General features: G+C 35.2%; 2 protein-coding genes and 3 long non-coding RNA genes across 5 annotated transcripts; 2 read left to right on the top strand and 3 right to left on the bottom strand.

Annotated features, from left to right (window-relative positions):
* Positions 1–806: 806 nt before the first annotated feature.
* LOC117620258 lies at positions 807–3,900 on the top strand. Its single transcript, XM_034350407.1, has 3 exons — positions 807–983; positions 3,132–3,239; positions 3,392–3,900. Exons 1-3 carry the CDS (start codon positions 921–923, stop codon positions 3,611–3,613), a joined length of 393 nt encoding a protein of 130 aa, XP_034206298.1. The 5' UTR covers positions 807–920; the 3' UTR covers positions 3,614–3,900.
* A 601-nt stretch (positions 3,901–4,501) lies between these two features.
* Positions 4,502–6,413, bottom strand: LOC117619301. The gene is made up of 2 exons (XR_004584551.1): positions 6,202–6,413; positions 4,502–4,954 (listed from the first exon to the last, which is right to left on the bottom strand). It is a non-coding gene; the product is annotated as an uncharacterized LOC117619301 (long non-coding RNA).
* A 692-nt stretch (positions 6,414–7,105) lies between these two features.
* LOC117617727 (citrate synthase, mitochondrial) lies at positions 7,106–14,672 on the bottom strand. The gene is made up of 20 exons (XM_034347229.1): positions 14,555–14,672; positions 14,299–14,375; positions 14,085–14,147; positions 13,775–13,816; positions 13,385–13,450; positions 13,103–13,168; positions 12,862–12,975; positions 12,499–12,562; positions 12,105–12,187; positions 11,236–11,285; positions 11,069–11,146; positions 10,601–10,729; positions 10,470–10,512; positions 10,200–10,286; positions 9,010–9,111; positions 8,372–8,479; positions 8,217–8,267; positions 7,839–7,912; positions 7,689–7,740; positions 7,106–7,579 (listed from the first exon to the last, which is right to left on the bottom strand). The coding sequence occupies exons 2-20, from the start codon at positions 14,347–14,349 to the stop codon at positions 7,481–7,483; spliced, it is 1,422 nt and encodes a 473-aa protein (XP_034203120.1). The 5' UTR covers positions 14,350–14,375; positions 14,555–14,672; the 3' UTR covers positions 7,106–7,480.
* A 1,053-nt stretch (positions 14,673–15,725) lies between these two features.
* On the top strand, positions 15,726–16,550 carry LOC117619151. The gene is made up of 2 exons (XR_004584533.1): positions 15,726–15,830; positions 16,248–16,550. It is a non-coding gene; the product is annotated as an uncharacterized LOC117619151 (long non-coding RNA).
* On the bottom strand, positions 16,259–17,119 carry LOC117619152. Its single transcript, XR_004584534.1, has 2 exons — positions 16,692–17,119; positions 16,259–16,509 (listed from the first exon to the last, which is right to left on the bottom strand). It is a non-coding gene; the product is annotated as an uncharacterized LOC117619152 (long non-coding RNA).
* Positions 17,120–19,438: the final 2,319 nt, after the last annotated feature.

Raw genomic sequence — 19,438 nt, 5'->3', positions numbered from 1 at the left:
TTAGACCGGTTGATATTTTTAGATGTGATTGACTAGAGGTGGTTGCGGTTCGGTTACCACAAATGAAACTGTGAACCGATCGATATATTGCAGTATATCGCAATTATCGGCATAGGGAACAACATAACATCAAAGAACTTTCTATCAACAACAAAAAAGTATGCTCATGCTTAAAACTACTGTTGAAATAAGCATAACTTTCTATCATTGGCAATGATTTCTTAACTCATATACGGAGACAATGAACTTTATTATTAAAAACCAATACAATCCACAATCATGCTAATGCACAATTAATCAACTAAATTGTTGATTGCAAGCTAGAGATTATCTCAACTAACCCACTAATAACAATCTAACAAAATTACCAACACAACTAATGAGTTTGCAATACTAATTGAAACACCGGTTCCTACTAGATAAAAGTTTAATTATTTACTAATTAAGTTATATTAATTTATTAAATATTCAAATGATATTTCTTCAAGGCTAAGATTTAAAAAAAACAATAGAAGGAACTTCAAGAGATTGACGGAGAATACACTTCATTAGAGAGAGAGAAAGAAAGAAAGATTAATTAGGGTTTAGGGTTTAGGTTCATCTAAATGATTTTTCAGTCTATACCACATTATTTGGATATGTGCAACTGCATATTGTAGTCGATTTTACAAATTGTATGTTTCGGTCGATTTTCGTGATAGTTCAGTTTAGATACGGTAAAATCTCGGTCGATATTTACGGTTTTTCGGTCTAAAATGCCATCCCTATGATTGGCAATGCTTAAACGTCATAAATATTTTGACATATATGATTGAGTGCTCAAAGCAAATTTTCGGCTGCCCATATAAATTCCCTAGGTACGAGCTGAAAACAGAAACAAAAACGAAAAAGATCCCAACAAACACATATGATCCCATCCCATGGCAGAGGAAGGGAAGCCAGATGCCCAACTGTTTCAGCTCCTCTCTGGTATCCTCCAACAGGTGTTATTATCCTCTTCTTTCCAAATTCACCCATTATTTCATTCAATTTTGCCCGATTTGATTTGCTTCGCTTTGCTTTGCTTTTGTATGTTCTCTAACTTCTCTTTTCGGTTTTCATATATCATAATTATGAATAGGAACATGGTTATAATCATCTGGTTATGGCAGACAACCGTTTTATGTTTTGTCTTGATGATCTGGGTGTTTGAGTTTGTGGTGTTCTAATGTGTTTGGATGGTAATATTTCTTCCTTGAGTTTGGATATATCCCATTCGTAGGTCAAAGTTTGCTTTTTAGGATGTGTTTTGCTAGGGCACGTGGGTCCTTAATTTTTGGCTTGATTTGGATTCTCTTGAGAAACATTTGATAATTTAATAGATGTCATTGTTAGCCATTTGTTGTGTATTAGTTGATTCTTGAGTACTTGGGTTATATGATTCTAAATGCCTGCGTAAAACCATATTCTCTCATGCTTAGTATGCTAAAGATAACATTGAAGACAGCCATGCCCGTCTAAACTGTTATGCAATGTGATGCTGTAACACAATGTGAGAGCTTGTAGTTTCAGTGGTAGTGAACATTTACCCCCACACTTAAGGGCAGTGTTTGAACCCCCGCCCCCCCTCTCCCCCATCCCATAAGGCCATCTTTGTAACCAAAAAAAAGAGTCTCGTCTGAGGGATGTGGTACATCTTTGTTAAAAAAGGAACCTTATCATGGACGTATGTAGGAAATCATTTCAACATGATGTCCAATTAAGAGGTGAGCACTGGAAGAGATTCTGGACCATGTCAAGCGCGTTATGTGTTACGTGCATAAGTTATTGTGATTTAACTCAATGCAAAAGAGGTGACTGAAATCCCAAAGAGAAAATTGAAAGAAAATTTTTAAGGTCAGCATTTGAGATTGATACTGAGGTTCACTGCCTCTTTCTTGGTAGTAATGATGCCAAATCCTTCTTCTTTTCTATTGAAATTTGAAAAGCAAGTAGGAGAGTCTGGGCTAGCTTTATCTTCTGAGGGTGAATAAGATGATGTCATCTGTTGGACCAAAAGTCCCATTGATGGGGAAGATGGACAAGTGTACGCTTGCTACGAAGCAATATCATTCTTGTGATTTTATGACACCTATGCCCATTTTGTTTGCTATAGGACCTATTAGGACGTATCTAATGGAGTAAGTTTTATCTGTCACTCTCTCTAATTTTGTTTTGTTTAGTTTGTTTGGATATTAAGGGGATCTAGGGCCTGGATTGTTGTGATTTCGTGATGGATGTGAATGGGTAAAAAATGAGTGTTATACACCCTGCACAGGGTTCATTTTCTATCAAATTAATGATATAAGTAGCAAGGAGAAAGCCACAAGGGATGTAGGTGTCATGAAATTGAAATAAAACACAAAGATATCCTGTATTTTAAGAGTAACTGCACGGGTCTATATTTTTGTTTTATTGATAGAAATGATCCTTACTCGTTTAATATATATGCTTCTTTTTCCTAATCTTTTGTTTTTTATTTTTGGGTGCGAATTATCACCTCTCCTTCAAACCTTTCACTCCAAGGAAGTTTTCAGATTGTAAAGTTTGCATAGCCAAGAAAAATGGTTTAATTATAAATTCCTTGATGTGAAAAGGAAGTTATATACATTCTTCTGAGGGTCATTGGTATTAATATAATATGAAAGACTATAGTGAAGTTTTATAATATGATTATAATGAATTTTTACAGTTAATGTAAATATAAGGCAAGACTTGCAGCAAATTTTTTGGGGTAGTAGTTGGAAAATTCAGTCATAAGAACCTTCTCATAGCCTTGCTTGGAGATTGTGTTTTTATTCATGAATGTAGTAGCATTGCAAGTGCACCAAAGCCTCGGATTGGTATGCTACATGATTACTTTATCCTTTCATCTTTGTTCTCAAGTATTGAAAGCATCACCTTATTGGGAGAAGAGGGTTGCTGTGGGGTTTAATGGGATGACAACTATCCTTTTGTCTAGTGCTGAATTACACTTTTCTAAATCAGGCTCTGATCCATGTTGTCTTCGTTTTGGTGCTACCTTTTGATGCTTGTCTGAATGTTTTCCTTTCACTTTTACCTAAAAGAGACTTTCCATCAAAAGAACATTTTCTATAACTTATATTGTGCAGGTTGAAGCATTGACCAATGAAGAAGAGGTTGAATTGCGTTCAAAAATTGAAGCCCTTGGATTAGAGGTTACTAAACTTCCGTCAAAGTCAACTCATCATCTGGATGAGGTAGTTTTGAACATACATTCTCTTTTCCAAGTTTTCCTCATTTCTCCTCTAAGTTTTACCATATCAGAAACAATACAACCATGTATTCTATATATGAAATAAACATTTCAATGTCTTCTCTCTGTTGGTATATCTGCATACCATCTTTACAGCTGGAAATAGCCAAGGAGTTGGATAAGTTATCGGCAAAGTTGGATGATGTAGATGAGATGATATCTTCAGCGATGGCTTCAGATCCACAGGTGAAGTCACTGCTGAGTGGTACTGCTGATGTATGGATGCCAGTTATTACTGCCAATGCTGATGAACGACGTAATTTTACCTCATCAATAGCAGATGATAGCCCAGAAGCAAAAGGGAAAAGTTTCAATTAGTTGTTGAATCTTATTCTAATATAGTTTCATTTTTCATGTTTGTTTGATCTTCCTAATAAGAAATATATTCTTCTTCTTTTAGGCTCTTACATGGCTAAATTTTTTGTTTTGTTTTTATTTGTATTTTGATTTTTTTTTTTTTTCATCAATGCTGGAGGGAAGATTTGAACTTGGAACCATCCAACGTTGGGAAGATAAATACCAGTAGGCCAAATTAGTGTTTTGTTTCTTATGTACTCGTTGATGTATGTGATATGTGTTGGTTGTCCATTTTTAGAAACTGTAAACATATCTAACTCTGTTAAGTTTCAGATTTTTCAGCCTCTCCAAAGTTCCGGGTTTTTGTTGTATATTGAACCATCCTTATAACCGTCTAAGTAGAACAGTGTTACTAATGATGATGAGTTCCAGGTTCTACACTGGTACTAATTATATTCAACATAAACCCATAAAATCCTGGATTTGTTTTGGTGGTTCTAGCATTACTCATTTTCCATGTAAAAACGACAGCAAATTAAGCTGCTCATTTTCGGGCCAAGCCCATTTGGGAGTCAAAATAAGGGTCCGTTGCTCGAGCTATCCTCCCTCAGAAGATTGTCATGAGAGTTTGCGTGTTTGGTAGATGCAACCAAGAAAATTCTCAAATGAGTGATCTTTACACCTTTGGCACAATTAATGGGTGCCCATCAGCTTACTTAAAATGAGATGAAGTGTCATTAGGCTCAAGTCGCTATCGGTGTTTGATGCGCATTACTCAAATCAAACCAATCATGTTAAATATGGGTTCAGACTCATAAAGATGATATTGTGCCTGTTTTATTAATCCCAACAAGGAGATCACATTCCTCTTGCCTCGAATTTCAAAGTGAAAATTAATCAACTAGAATATCGAACTGTAATGAAAAATAATTTATAATGAATATATCAGGTTTTACATTACATCTCCATTCACTCGTCTCTACAAAAGGAGGGGAAAAAAAGGAAAGGAAACAAAAATTTGTGATCCAATACTCATGTTCATTGTTCATAAATATAGAGATGAGTAAATGCTTTTTAACATAAACAGCAAAATTGATGAAAATATTTTCTTATTTAGGTGGAGGAAATCTAACAACTAGACCAATCAACCACATTAGAATTGACCCCAAAATCCAAAATAAGAGAAAAAAGACGACAAATCCAGCCACAATGGTAAGCAAGGGAGGGCCTTGTGCAGCATCAATGGTTTTAACCCCACCTGATTTATCTTCAACGGAATATCCATTTGAAGGGTTAGAGTTTGATGCAGACACAGCGTGCCAGCTTTCCCTTATTTTCAATCTCAAAACATTCCTCTCCAAGCTGATTAAAAGAAAGAAACTAAATTTAGGATATTTCACATCATCTTGACATTAACTTAACTTGCAGTAAAGCAAGCATAAAAATATACGATGAACAACCATCTTATTTTCTACTTGTTCAGCCAACTAATCAAGAAAACAAGAAACCGAAGTAGACAGAATGAAATACCCACAACGATTCTCATATCTATTGTTCAGATAGGAACCATGACAAATAATGCTAGTTGTCGACGGAGTATAGGCTTAGAACTTGCAATAACGACCCGAAAAGTTGGGAAACATTTTCCTTCAACCTTGAAGGGCCTTATTCATACTGATATATTAATTTAGCGATTGTTAATTAATAAGATTAAAACAGTCCATCCGCATTGGATGTGACCCTCCAAATACATAACTAAGAAAATGACTCATCCATATTTGTAGAAATACAGTCTAGTAGAGTCTAGACATGGGCTTAGGGTATATGAGAATTCAAAGCTTAATGTGGGTAAGGTGCTAGCTTAGTTAACTAAAACATGAACGTTTACAATTAGTATATCAACACAACGAAGAACGAGAGATGGAAATTTCAGCCACAGAAAAATACATTAAGTTCAGAAGTGAGAAGAAGATGGTAACAAATTGGCTCCAAGGCTATGAGTTTCATCATATTTTCCACCATGTACCTTTTTCCTTTTATTATTTTATCTATAGTTGTGACAACAAAATTTGGATAATAACTTTGGATTTTTTTGGTTAGAGAGGAGGGAAAAGAACCCTTGACATATCTTAATCCTAACCCATTACCCCAACCTAGCTCAACCTACCTCACCACTTGATAAATAGCCAAATTTTTGATTTATTCGAGGAACTTTTCTGAGTCATATTAATTCTGCGTTTAAATTTGGGGTTTTAGAGAGGCAAAGGAACTGCATTTTCTTCTTAAGGAACAAAAGCGGCAACCCATATCTCACCCAACTCCATAACAGCAAATTTCTCTTCCACAAGGTTCACTCACAGCAGCCAAATGCTAGACGACCATTTTCAGAGAGGAAACACTCAACTAATTAAATTGCTCAAAGTTTCGCAAAGGAATAAGCACCAAATAATGCAATTACTCCAACGGTAACGCGCTTAAGGAAGTATCCGTAAACAAATACACCACAATGAGCTCAGAAACCCATTCGGAATAAGAAACGAACATCAAATCGTTACAATAGAAATGAAATGGGAATGAAGACTGAGGAGGTAAGAAGAAACTCAAAGTACCCGAAATCGACAGGCGCTGCTTTAACGGCGTTGCGTTTGAGGGAGTGAGTGATGGGAATCTGATTCTGAGGTATTGGACGAAGCAGCTGGGATGAAAGTCGTGCTTGTGCTGCAGCCAAGACGGATGCCATTTTCATCCAATTTCAATCAATTTGTGGGTGAGACGCAAACAAATGTAATGTAAGCGGCTCTAACATTTTAAGACTTTTTCATATGAAAATAGAAACATTTGTTTTGTGTTCTTTATATATATTCCAATTTTCTCATACACACGTGCGGTTTCATATGGATTTGTTTAGCAGAAATTATTTTAATTATCTATATCTATATCTATATCTATATTTATACATATAAAACAAAAGGTAGAGAATGATGAAACATTCAAAATACCAGAAAATTCTCTTAGTTAATTTAAACATTAAGAATTGAAATTATTAATTAAATGAAGAAAATAGGGTAAATTCACATATTTTCATATTTAAAAAAATTAAAATTTAAAAAAAATTCTAATAATAGATCCAATTTTAATGAAACACAACTACCCATTTTTTATTTTAAATTCTAAAGAAATTTTAAAATTTTTTTTAAAAAAAACCTTCCATAAACACAGAAGCACGTGCGAAGCAGATAGTTTTCATAAATCACAATTCATATGGAATGGAGCTCCTTTTTCTTCAAAATTTTTTCTGAAGATCAAATTTAGAAAATTAAGTCACAGTCGCTGGCTTCCACGTTTATACTATATGGTTCATTGTGGATCATACAAGAGAAAGAGAGGTAAAACCGCCCATTTTACTGTTTACCAGTTAACTTCCGAAGTATCCTAAAAAAATATATGACAAGAAAAAGAAAAACCAAGCATAGCAGAAGAAAATAGATCGTGCAAAATGAATATTCACAAGGCTAAAAAAAATGAGTGTTAAAATTGATTTGCCCAATGCAATTACAAATGTGACTACATCGGCTTTACAGTGAACATCTCCAAAATCTGAAAGAAAAGCCTAAAATGCAAGGGCCATCTTCGACTATACTTTTTATTCCAAATATCTTCTTCAGTGTGTTTATTAAAATCAAACAGAGCAGTAAAACACCCTGAGCCTAAGTAACTTCAAAATTTCTTCTAAGTACTTAAAAATGCTCTAGTGTTGAGGTTTTCCTGTAACAACTCAACTAAAAACAGCAGAACCTGAAATTTTACACCCCTCAGTATATCCTTCACAAAGCCATGAATTCATCAGAGCAATTATTACTGAAAGAGAACGATACAACCCTCCGATTCTCAGGACGAAGCTGCTTTCTTGCAGTAATTTTCAAGTGATTCCATCGTAACACTTTTTGGCCTTTCAAGAGGCAAACCAAGAGCCCGGTCCCATATCAGCTGAACCAAACAAAGAAACAACGAAAAGCTAACAATTAGCATTAAATTAGAGAAAGGTTGGTGGACGGGTAGAGAGAGAGAGAGAGAGAGAGAGAGAGAGAGAGAGAACCTGAGAACCAATCCCTATACTCCTTGATACGCCAAAGAGAACAGTAAAAAATCTGCCCACAATTGAATTTGAAGAACATTATCATCTCACAACGGTTAACATCTTCAGAATATCAAGGAACAACACAATAAATATCATGAAATATCATACCTTGCCTCGGTCAAACCAAAATGGTTCAACAGAACTCCACTGTGAGCATCTACATTGGGCCAGGGGTTTTTAACCTGCAAGCATGGCAGATTTTCAGGTATATCCAGCATCAGATTGCTCCTTTGGTTTATAAGAAAAGACAGATATAATAATTGAGTGAAAATCATCAATTTCTCACTCAGCTTTAGTGTCAAAGATCCTAATTCCAGCCACCATAAAAAGATTTTACACGCTTTGTAAATGAAACTATTAATTTTTCAATGCAATATAAAAGATAGAAGCATATTTCAGAGGGGAAAATATAAAGATTAGGTAATTCACAGCAATGACAACTCTAGTGAAATATTTTACATTCATAAAATTAAGTTATTAAATTACCTTGCCTAGTTCGATAAGAATGGGAGGCACGACTTCATAAAGCTTGGAGACCTGTTAAGGTAATGACTAAGTCAGCTCATAAAGGATGCACTTACAATTATGATTCAAGAGTGCATGAAAAAGGCACACCCTCATGTGATCACGGTTATTCATACCAGCTGAAACAGCGGATCATCAGGCAAGTGCTTTAATGCAAACTCCCGTTGACATGAGTATCGTGGATCTGTTTTACGCAAGACTCCGTGTCCAAAACCAGGAACAACCTGCAATATGAGCAAAAGAGGGGATAATTAAAGACAAGACTATTAGCAGCTCATCAGACTAAAGCATAGAATGTAGTTTTGAAAATAATTTGAAATAGCCAAGATTCAATAAAATGAAAGCCCATTTTTCTTAGGGAATAATACACAGGCTAAATGAATAAATCAAGTCCCATGAGGTAACTTCCTTGGCAAGTTTAGGACTTCTACAAGGAACATAGGGCAAAATACTCAGACTACCCATTAGTTGTGAACACCTATTTATTTATTTATTCAATGACAGGACGGAGTTCAGTAGATAAGTTCTGACAGGATTGTAAAATTTAGCCATTTTCTGCTAGAACATGGCAACGAGCAAAGAAGCCTATTGCCCACTTGATAATAAATCCAGACAGAAACGAACAATCAAATTCATGAGCAAAGAGTCAACCGTGCATGTTAAATTCAATAACAAGAGAATTAACAGTTATCAAGAATGAACTAATCATAGCACAAATTTAAATTGATTATTTAGGTAAAACTGATGGCATTACCTTCCCACTGTTTAATGTTTTCCAGACATAATCTTTCAACTGCTCTGTAGTTACCTTCTCCCCAACTTCATCTACCACAGATTTTATCCAGAGCAAAACTTCCTGCAATCAAAGTAGTGTGGCCTTAAAAAGGAGAAAGTTATGAAGACATCATTAAGCCAACGAAGTTAGGGAAAACACAACTTTGAACTCCAAAGTTCCTAAATTAACAGTCTACCTAATGTCAAATAGAAATCTGAACAACCAAAACTAGCAGAAGAGGGATGAATCTTTTTTATTTTAAAGTAGATCATGTAAATTGTAGATTTGTGATAACGATAGCAAGATAACTACAAGATGATTGATTAACCCAAAAAAGTCCATCAGCACAAGATTCATTAACAAAACTCCAGCGATTATTCACATTGGCTGCTCTTCAATCAATATATCATACAAAGTCCACCCTTAAACTGAAAATACATATATTCTGACATTTGCCAACTAGCTGTATGGTAAAACAGAAAACAGACAAAACGCCATTCTTCCGGACATTTAAAGAATATGCATCTGCACAACTTCAAGTCACATCCAAATCCAACACTAGTGCAAGTGAATATTCCACGCATTTTTTTTAAGAGATCCAAATATTATTGATCTCCTCTAAGAAGTACAATAGTTGTGGACAAGAAGTTCACATTAGAACTACAAAAACAGCTCTACAGTCAAAGATTCAACATCCCCGTGCCAAAGCTAAAACAAAAGTGTAACTCTCCGGCTGCTGCCTCCAATCTATTTAGGCATGATGCGTAAACATACATGTGCAGTTCTTTTACAATTATCACTGCTGCACCAAGCTGAGTGCAATGCAAAATCCAAACAAGCGCGCCTCACATAACAACAGTCGAGGTTTGGTAAAGCTTACAGTTTTCATCAATACCAACAGTAACTAAAAGCACAAAAAATATTTTGGATACCATACTGTGAATGAAATCTTCCTCACTACTGAATGATGTTTTTTTTTTTTTTTTTTTTTTTTTTTTTTTTTTTTTCCCAACAAAAAATTATGAGAAGTATTGACTGATGTCATTTTAACCTTTAGAAGCATGCATCATTTCTTTACATCAATCAAATTTTTTAGATAAACAAATAATCGCTAATGCTTTCAAAAGAATAGACAGATGGAAACAACAGGACAACAACAAATGTAATACCTGATTAGCCAAACCATGGAGTGGGCCAGCCAACCCATTTAATGCAGCTGCAAATGAAAGATAAGGGTCTGACAGTGCACTAGCAACCTGCATTCAGAACGTAATCAATTAGTGAACATAGACATCAACATTTAAAGGTAAGAAATATCAAGTTATGGATCAAATAATCACATCTTTCAAGATTAAATGATGGTTAACAGAGTTCTCATAATCGAAGTTTAAATTAATTATATGAGATTTAAATCTTAGAACAAAAATAGGGTAGCTTACAAGGTGGCCGGTGTGAGCACTGACATTCCCACCTTCGTGATCACTGTAATGAATAATTACTTAAAATTCATAAAGCTTCGATTTGTAGTAACATATCATGTATGGTCCTAGGAAGAGAAATTTATACAAACCTATGAATGGTGACATAAAGCCTCATAAGCTCATGCATCTTGGGATCGTCAAAGCCCAACAAGTGTGAAAAATTTGCACCATAATCCAGGGAGTCATCAACAGGTATTACTTTTCCATCCTTAAAAATTCTTCAGGAAAAAAAAAAGCAATGAATTAATCCCAATGCTATTTAAGACAAATCATATATAAATATTACATAGGGACTAGAAAAGACAGATGATATCCATTGGAGTCAAAAGACTGGTGGCTGCAGATCACATGGAGAAAAGCATGCCATCGCTCATCAGTCAGTGGACAATGTCGTACACAAGAAACAACTTTTTAACACTTTTAGAAAAAGTTTTACACATTAAGATTAAATGCAGTTCTTAAACATGTATAAATCAGTCGGTTAAACATTATTTTTCGTGGAAAGAACACAAGGTCAAACATTTAACTATAAGTAATGTGTAATATGCTTTACCAACCTCCGGTAAACATAAGAAGCTACTACTGGCAGTTGTGCAATCAAGCTAAGTGAATCCTCAAAAGTTGGCTCCCAGTACCTGAAAATAACTCATGTTAGGAAGCTTTAAGAAACTAAAAACTAATGGAAAACTGAGTATCAAGATCACACAAGTACAAACATATTTACTTCGATTTATGTATCCCCTTATCGTATGCCTTCTGGAATTCACTCTGAACCTGAAAACAGAATTAAATGATTAGAAACTGTTAGTTGCATTGCATCTACTGGATATACTCAGAAAAGCTGGTAAATGAGTCCAGCCACCCTTTTAATGCACTATTCAGGTATTTTATTTATGTGGACTAGATTTCATTTTCCTAGAGAGAAATATAATTAATAAAAGTTTTTTTATAAAACCCAAAAGAAACACTGAATCTGACTAATGCTCCAACAAAGAATATTCAATTGAAAAATTTAGCCTCCTTAACTCTAGATCAACAAGAATGAAACTGAACGACAATACACGTCTTTGTACCACATAAGAAGTAGCACGTATCAACCTTTGCCTTTCTGGTAACTTATTGTGATAGAAAAACTTACAAAGTAAACTCAGGTCAACTAAGTCTTTATCTAAAAAAGAAATTGGGAAAAACTTACAACTTAAATAAACTCACATTAAACGTATTAGGGATGCTGATAATCATAATTTGTAATATAAAATAAGACAGGCTAAAGAGGGTAATAATAAGAAACATCTGTGTACATGATAACCAATGATGTGTTATGGATCAAAATATCATTCAAGTTATTCTCTTGTATAAATGCATCCTTAGCTATGGATAAGGTTAAAAGATTATGTCCCACTGTCTTCCATTGCATATTTACCGTGAAGCCTGAGAGTTCTGGTAAAGACAATTTGGGTAGCCAACCAAAAAGTGCAAATCTAAATGCATAAACAGAACACACCAAATAGTTTCGACCAGACAATGATTATGCCAAAAATAAAATGTAAAATAACTAATATATTTGTATGAAAAGCAAGCCCATTTACCAACCTGGAGGGCCATAACACCGGTGGTAAACTGAGTCATTGGATGTGCTGTAATTGGCAGAGCATCAATGGCGTCATACACATAATCTGCAACCATGAATGGCAGCTATTTGATGAGCAATCTTGTATTAATGACCATAAGAGTATAAAACTTGAGTGACTGCTAACAGAAGCACTTCAATCAAACCTTATGCACTTAAAAACTTTCTAGATACAAATGTTTAAATGAAACAAACATCTGCAGTTGGTAGCATTCTCACATATGACAACTTTTTAAGTACCCGGTTTAAGCCATCATAACTATTTAGTCTTTCTTAACAAAATATATAATATAATCCTGACTATTATTCAAGTAATCAAATATGGGCAGTGAAATTGATAAATATAAGCTACAGCACCTGGAACTGCAGCACGGCTCCTCAATTCCTCTGATAATGCATCAACTTGCTCTTTGCTTGGTACCTATTGTGCATAGGCAAGGCAAAAGGTGTGTTTAATATTAGAATAAACCGAAAACACCGCATACAAAGCAAAAAAAATAAAAGAATAGATAAATAAATACAAGTAATATGTTGGTACATGTTATGGGCAACTTATAGACATTAAAAATGACTGTCAGCTGATTCTACATCTTCCAGAAGGTCGATATGAAGTAACAGTTATCTTGTATGGCCACTCATTACATTAAATCGACACTTTGTTTCCTTTTAAGAGTGCATTGTCAAAAGATCTTGTAATGAAATATGACTCAAGAGCCATACCTTTCCTGTTAAAAGTAGCCACAGAAGACCCTCAGGCAAAGGTTCCCCACCAGGCTTTGCACCTGGTAATACTTTCTGGCATTCTGGAATTGATAAACCCCTGAAACGAATCCCCTGCAAAAAAACAGCCAAGATATCATATTATATGACCGTATGTTTGTCGACTAATTGTTAGAATTATGAAAGAAACTAGTTCATAATAATTCACAAAGTTTCAAGACTGCATAATTAAAATGTATACCTCATCTGGGTCAAGTAAGGAAGTTTCCCACAGCAACCCTGTCATTCCTCTCATTCCACCAAGAACCTATGTAGTAAAAAGTGAATCCAAAATGAATTACGCACTATGATCACATATTTAGTTCAAAGTTGCAGTTTCGCTCTTTCTAAAAAGAAGAAGAACAAATATCAGATGAAGGTTCGCTATTTTTCCAGCACTACAAACATTAACTTCTTCCATTGATAACAAAGAGGCACATCTTACAAGAATAACTTATAAAGAAAAAAGAGAAAGATACTTTACCATATCAACAGTGATATTGCCCAGTTGAACTTTTCCATATTCTGCCTTGATTTTCTTCAGACGTTCCTGTAAATAAAAAATATAGGTGTGATAATACACTAAACAAACTTATTAACATATTCAATGTTTAAATATAAGAATTCTTTATACACAAAACAAACTGATTCAACCATCCATTATACCCAGTCATATCAACAAACAAACAATGCACCAAAAGGAAGTAGCTCAACTTATATAGACATGGTTGAATTATGTTGCACTACTAATAGAACACCAAAGCAACACTCAATATCAAGAATACAACCTATCGATCTCCAAGCATGAGTAACAAAATATGAAAAAATTAAGTTAATGGTGTAAGTGAATGCTATCATGACTAATAGAAGAAACCTGTTGTTCTGGAATCAATTCCTTCAACTGAGAACGAAGGTCCTGCATGGCAACAATGATGGTCATGAGGAAGAATTACTGTAGAGTAAACTGTAATTTACATAAAATGACCCTCATAATATGAGAATTTACTGGCTCCGACTTGCACGTAGTAATAAAATTGCATTGATCAATAAAATATTTCTTCATTTGTATGCCAAAACGACTCTTGTCATTTCCCCAAGTGCATAACAAATTTAATCAGAAATAATGGTACGACCTATGAACTATGAGGAGAGGGAGAGAGAGAAGAAGAAGAAGACGAACTCACAAGATCTGTGGAGGTTTGCGTTTGAAGCCATCTGACGGAATCTCTGAGATTCGACTGTTGGCCCTGCAGAAAACAATGAATCGAAATAATCAGAGTCGGTTCCAAAGAAAGAAAGAAGCAATTTTCCGATGAATCTGAGAATAATATAAAAGCAAAACGATATCAATCTCTTTCGCTCTGGGTTTCGGAAAAAGAAAAAGGAAAACCAACTTACAAGACGAGAACGGAGCTTGGAAAGCGCATTGACACTCCTGAAGAACACCATCGGTGACAGCAGCCGCTATCAGGTATCTGCACCGCACCCACCCAATTTACGTATGAAAATTATTACACAAAATACAAAGAAAGCAATTTTAAACGGCAGAAAAGCCAAAGCCAAAGCCAAAGCCAAAGGCAAGGAGGTGTTGGGTGAGAATGAAGAAGAGGGATTCACAATTCCAATTAAATGGGGGGGCAGAAAAGGAACTTACAGAGTCAAAGTCAGAGAAATGGGCCGTGAACAAGTATTGCTACTGGAATTTTCGAGTGCCAAACGTGATTTGGCTCCAACCACCACCAAAATCAAACCGACTAATAATAATTAATATAAAAACGCAAAGGGCGCGGTCAGTCGTTTACCTTTCAAAGCCGATTTTATTTCATCCCATTTTACATATCTATTTTATTTATTTATATTATATATTTAAATTTATTCATACGTATAGCATGAGAGAGTTTCAGTTGAGGGCTCATTACATATTATATTTCAATTATCGAAACTGTCTAATTTTTAAATATTCTCTTAAAGATTATTTTTGCAAAAATTCATTTGAATCAGAAACTATTTGACTACTTAATTAGATAGTTGTTATTGTAGTCTTTTCTTGAAGCTGCTTTTATAAATGAAGACTTGAAAATTAAGACGATTTGGATTGTTAAAAAAGAAGAATGTTGAGGACCTTAAAGGGTGAGGGATCCCTCTAACTTGACATTTTTGGGTTTGGTTACTTTTCGTACTAGATAAAGTTGTAATGGCATCCGTAGAAAAATAGAATGGAGGGCTGGCTTCTGCTTACTTTTCATTTTTCAATCTTCCAACCCAACTACCGAAAGCATGCATGGCATTTTGACAATGCCATTTCGAGTGCTTAGCTATCTATCAACATCACCACTTTCACCTTCCACCTAGCAACCGTATCTGATGCTTTCTGCTGTTCTTGTTGGCACCATTCAAAACCATCAGCCACCCTATGTCATTTTATACTTCCAATTGTTTTATGATTTTCTATTCTTATTGGCTGTCGAAAGCTTAAGCCCATATTGGTCCATGTTCCCCACATGTTCTTGTCTGTTGGAAGAAAATTAAACAAGGGGAGCTTGAGATTCAGGCCCAATAGAGGGGCTGAAATAGTAGAAAAAAACCCAACCCTATAGATTCAAGCCCATTTGCTGCAATGATGTTCCTTCAAGCTGCTTCAGTGTTTTATCACCGAGTTAAGAGTTCCATTGTAGTACGAGTACTACAGTACTACTGCACTGCACTACACCGCAAATCAAATTTGTACTACGTCTTAGAAGATGTGTACTAATGTACTTTGCATCAGAAATATAAACTTTCTATTATGTACATACTGTGTATATAAAACACAACAGAAATGAGGTTGCAGCAGCACTACCTCCCTCTACTGCTAAACTAGTTAGTTTTAGTTTACTGGTGTTATTGAACTATCAAACACAGCCTCCTCTGTCTCTCTATCTATGTTAAGAGTAAGCTTTGCAGTCTCTGTGTGTTTCTTATATCATATCTTTCATATGTTACTTTGATCTGTTTTTCCTTTGTTAATTTATAAGCAGGGCCATGTATATACAAAAATGGGGTGGCCATTTTTCATATCTTGGCACCAAAGTCACCACCCGACTATTGTTACCATCGTCAATTCGTCCTCCAACAAGTCCGTTATCTTTATATGTAGACTATAACTCTGAGAATATGTACTACAATAAGATATAGTGCATATATAGTTAACAGACTTGTTTGGGGACGAATTGAAGATGTCAACAGTCTGGTAGTAACTTTGGTGCCAAGGTATAAACAATGCTCACCTCAATTTTGTTTTCTTTGTATATAGACTGCATATAATTAACAAAAGAAAGAAGATTATTATACGATGAATTTCAATCCAGAAGTGGCAGAGTGGTTTGCAATCTGAGCTGAGATGGTATATAATCCAATATAACTGCATTTTGGAGTGGCACTCACTTGAAGGGAATTTGGTGGTAGAAATTAAATCAAAAGCTCTGATGTGACAGCAAATGACGTTGTTGATTGTGATCCACACTGGATGTCGAACTGGTCAATTGCTCTATGTGGTGGTGTTGCTGCTCTCGGCAATCCACGTGTGTTCTTGTAATTTGCCTTCATTTTCCAATTGTAACTTTGTTCCTCCTGTGTATTGAGAAAATAATAATAATAAATCTTTATAGTGACAAAAGTAAATTCCAATCACAAAAACAACTCTGTTGCAATTAGCATCACAATACTGTAGAAACATTAACTTAATACCAATCACAAATGATTTAATAATCAACTGATGCCATTTTCCTTGGAAAATGATTTTGGCATTTTACCTCTCACACTCCTCTAGGCACCAACTTACAGACAGGCAAGAGTCCGATGATATGGGACTACAAGCAAAGCAAAGCAATAACACTAGACATAGATTTGATACAGATTGGAAAGCAAACAAAGACGCTGCTGCTTCAACAAGCCAAGATACGTCACAGCCAACCCAAATCTGTCAAGAGACACGCCGCGGAGGGCAAGGGAGACCATTCTTGTTTAGAATGCCAATCAAAGAGGATGAAGGCATGTCGACCCAAACAAAAGAGCGTGATTAGAGAGAAGAGAGGTTCTGTGGGATTTCCAAGGATGCATCATGCATGGGTAAGTCTCTCCCTTGGAATTATTTCATATACTTTCTTAATTGAATAAGAGCATGTCTAATGCAAGGGAAGGGGGAAGGGCGTTAGGTGTTGTTTTAGCCCCTCAAAGTGGTACTATTCACAAAATTTAGCTTTTCAAATTTTTTGTGGTTCTAGTGGTGAGGGATTAGGGTTACAACTCAAAACTTGTTATTTTAATTTATTATTATTTTATTGATAATAAAAATCAAAGCCTAAGAAAAGTAACACATTAATTTATTTGTGGAAATGTGAAAAACAACTAAGGAGGAGGATTGAACCAAGAGTTCTGAGGGAAAAAAGGGACCAGCAACTAACTGTTGGACCATTGCATATAAATAACGCAACATGACAGCTCCTCAATGGTTGTTGAAGTCAGCTTTTACTGCTCTTTTTAAAATTATTAAAAAAAATAAAAGACAATGTGACTCTTATCTTGTCCGGGCCAGCAAGTGGACAAAATCAGTCCCTCATCTTGCCTTTAGGCCAAACACATGCATTAGAAAGGGTTTCCCCCTCCCCAAAAACAATTTGAGGCCAAATTTGGACCTAGTCCAGGCCAGATAAGTCTCATTAGACATGCTCTAATGTTCCATCTTTTTCATTCATAGAATTAGGTAGGGGTGGGCATCGGGACCGGAAAACCGGAACACCGAACCGAACCGGTGAAAAAAAAACCGAAAAAAAACCGGTTGATCAAAAAAGTCAACAAACCGGACCGGAACCGGACCGAATCGGTTCCAACCGGTTCTGGTTCCGATTTTACATCTTTCCGCACCGGACCGGACCGGTCATATATTTTATATTTTATATTTTTACAAATTTTTAAAATCTAATGCCATATTTTAACTTTTATAATCACTAATTTTCCAAGTTCAACTTCAAAAAATTTCTAAATGTATGAATTGGATTATTTGTTCATTTTTAAGCTAAAAAAATATGTTATTTATTATAATTTTTTTTATAAAAAAATAAAAAAATAATTTTTTTTTCAAAAAAAATTAAATTAATAATTCGGTTCAAAACCGGAACCGGTCAGAACCGGACCGGAACCGGTTAGAACCGAACCGGCCGGTTTTTGAAATTTTTTTTGCCTAAACCGAACCGAACCGAACCGGTTAAATAATACCGGTTTCAGTTCCGGTTTGAGGTGTGAACCGGACCGAACCGGACCGCGCCCACCCCTAGAATTAGGGGTTTATTGCATCAACACTTTTAGGGAATTTTGTAAAAATGTCACCTGAACTTATACATAAATTTCAATTTGTCACCTTAAAGAAAAATTTAAGAGAAATGTCATCTTAATTTTTCAAAACCCATTATTTGTCATTTGACTTTAACACCATCCAATTTTTCATCAATTTTTAAGAGTATTTTAGTTTTTCCATTATGAAGGAAAAAAATAGAGAAAAAAGAGACCTCTCTCACTCTTTCTCCCCCACCCCACCCCAACTGCACCAGACCCCAAAACACATTGCGCAAGAGACCTCCCCTCCCCCTCTTCTCTGAGCATGATAAGGAACCCATACTCCCACATATATGCCCACCCATGGCAAATTTTATAAGCTATGTAACCCATATACTCCCACAAATAAAGTTGCAGCTACTTGTTGCATTTTATTCAAGAAAGCCGAGGATGAACTTGTTTGGTTTCTAATTTCTCTAAACCAATTGAAGAATCTATTATAATATAGAAGAAGCTAGATAAATAAAAAATTAGCCTATCCCGATATATATTCTTGGTTCCGCTCTTGTTTGGTTGGGTTGAGGGAATTTGTGTGTGGATGGTAGGTGTTCCATGGTAGAGAGAGAAGGAGGAAAGGGGGATTTCAAGGTAGGCGATGTTGGTTGGAGCCCCCGGTGGCGCATAGGGGATGGGGGAACGTGAGATTTTTTATTTTTTATTTTTTCAATTTTAATTGTTTAAAAGTATACAATTTTTTAAATTTTTTTATAATGATTCTTTCCATTTTTAAAATACCCTTTTGTTTAAAGTCAAATGACAAAGCATGGAATTTGAAAAATTAAGGTAAGATTTTTCTTAAATTTTTCTTTAAGGTGACAAATTGAAACTGAGATATAAGTTCAGGTGACATTTCTACAAAAATCCCACACTTTTACTCTGGCTTTCAGACATAGAAAATAGTCGTCTTCAGTGTCTATCCAAGGACATAGAAAAATTTGTGGGAAACATGAAACAGAGAGTTTAAACCAAGTAATATGCCCAGCCCTTGCATCCAAATTCGAATTTCTCCCCCCAATATATATTAGGGATATCTTGTGTTAGCTTGCACTATAGTACGAGTATTTCCTTGCATTGCAAATGTACTACATCTTAAAATATGTGTATTAGGACTCGTTTGATACGTTGGACAATATTGAATAATTTAAGTCAGATAGTATTAATTTGTTGT

Source organism: Prunus dulcis, chromosome 2, assembly GCF_902201215.1.
Source record: "Prunus dulcis chromosome 2, ALMONDv2, whole genome shotgun sequence".
In the NCBI taxonomy this organism is placed as follows: Eukaryota; Viridiplantae; Streptophyta; class Magnoliopsida; order Rosales; family Rosaceae; genus Prunus; species Prunus dulcis.
This window is presented reverse-complemented; position numbering and strand designations above follow the sequence as displayed.

Bases quoted from the DNA above. Each gene is read 5' to 3' on its own strand.
- LOC117620258 (XM_034350407.1), top strand. From the start codon at position 921: ATGGCAGAGGAAGGGAAGCCAGATGCCCAACTGTTTCAGCTCCTCTCT. The intron at 984-3,131 runs GTGTTATTATCC...TATATTGTGCAG, and splicing joins TCTCTGGTATCCTCCAACAG to GTTGAAGCATTGACCAATGA. The intron at 3,240-3,391 runs GTAGTTTTGAAC...CCATCTTTACAG, and splicing joins CAACTCATCATCTGGATGAG to CTGGAAATAGCCAAGGAGTT.
- LOC117617727 (XM_034347229.1), bottom strand. From the start codon at position 14,349: ATGGTGTTCTTCAGGAGTGTCAATGCGCTTTCCAAGCTCCGTTCTCGT. The intron at 10,513-10,600 runs GTTTGTATAAAT...TATTCATTACAG, and splicing joins CTTTATGTCACCATTCATAG to TGATCACGAAGGTGGGAATG. The intron at 7,741-7,838 runs GTATGATATTTC...AATTGTGGGCAG, and splicing joins TTTGGTTTGACCGAGGCAAG to ATTTTTTACTGTTCTCTTTG.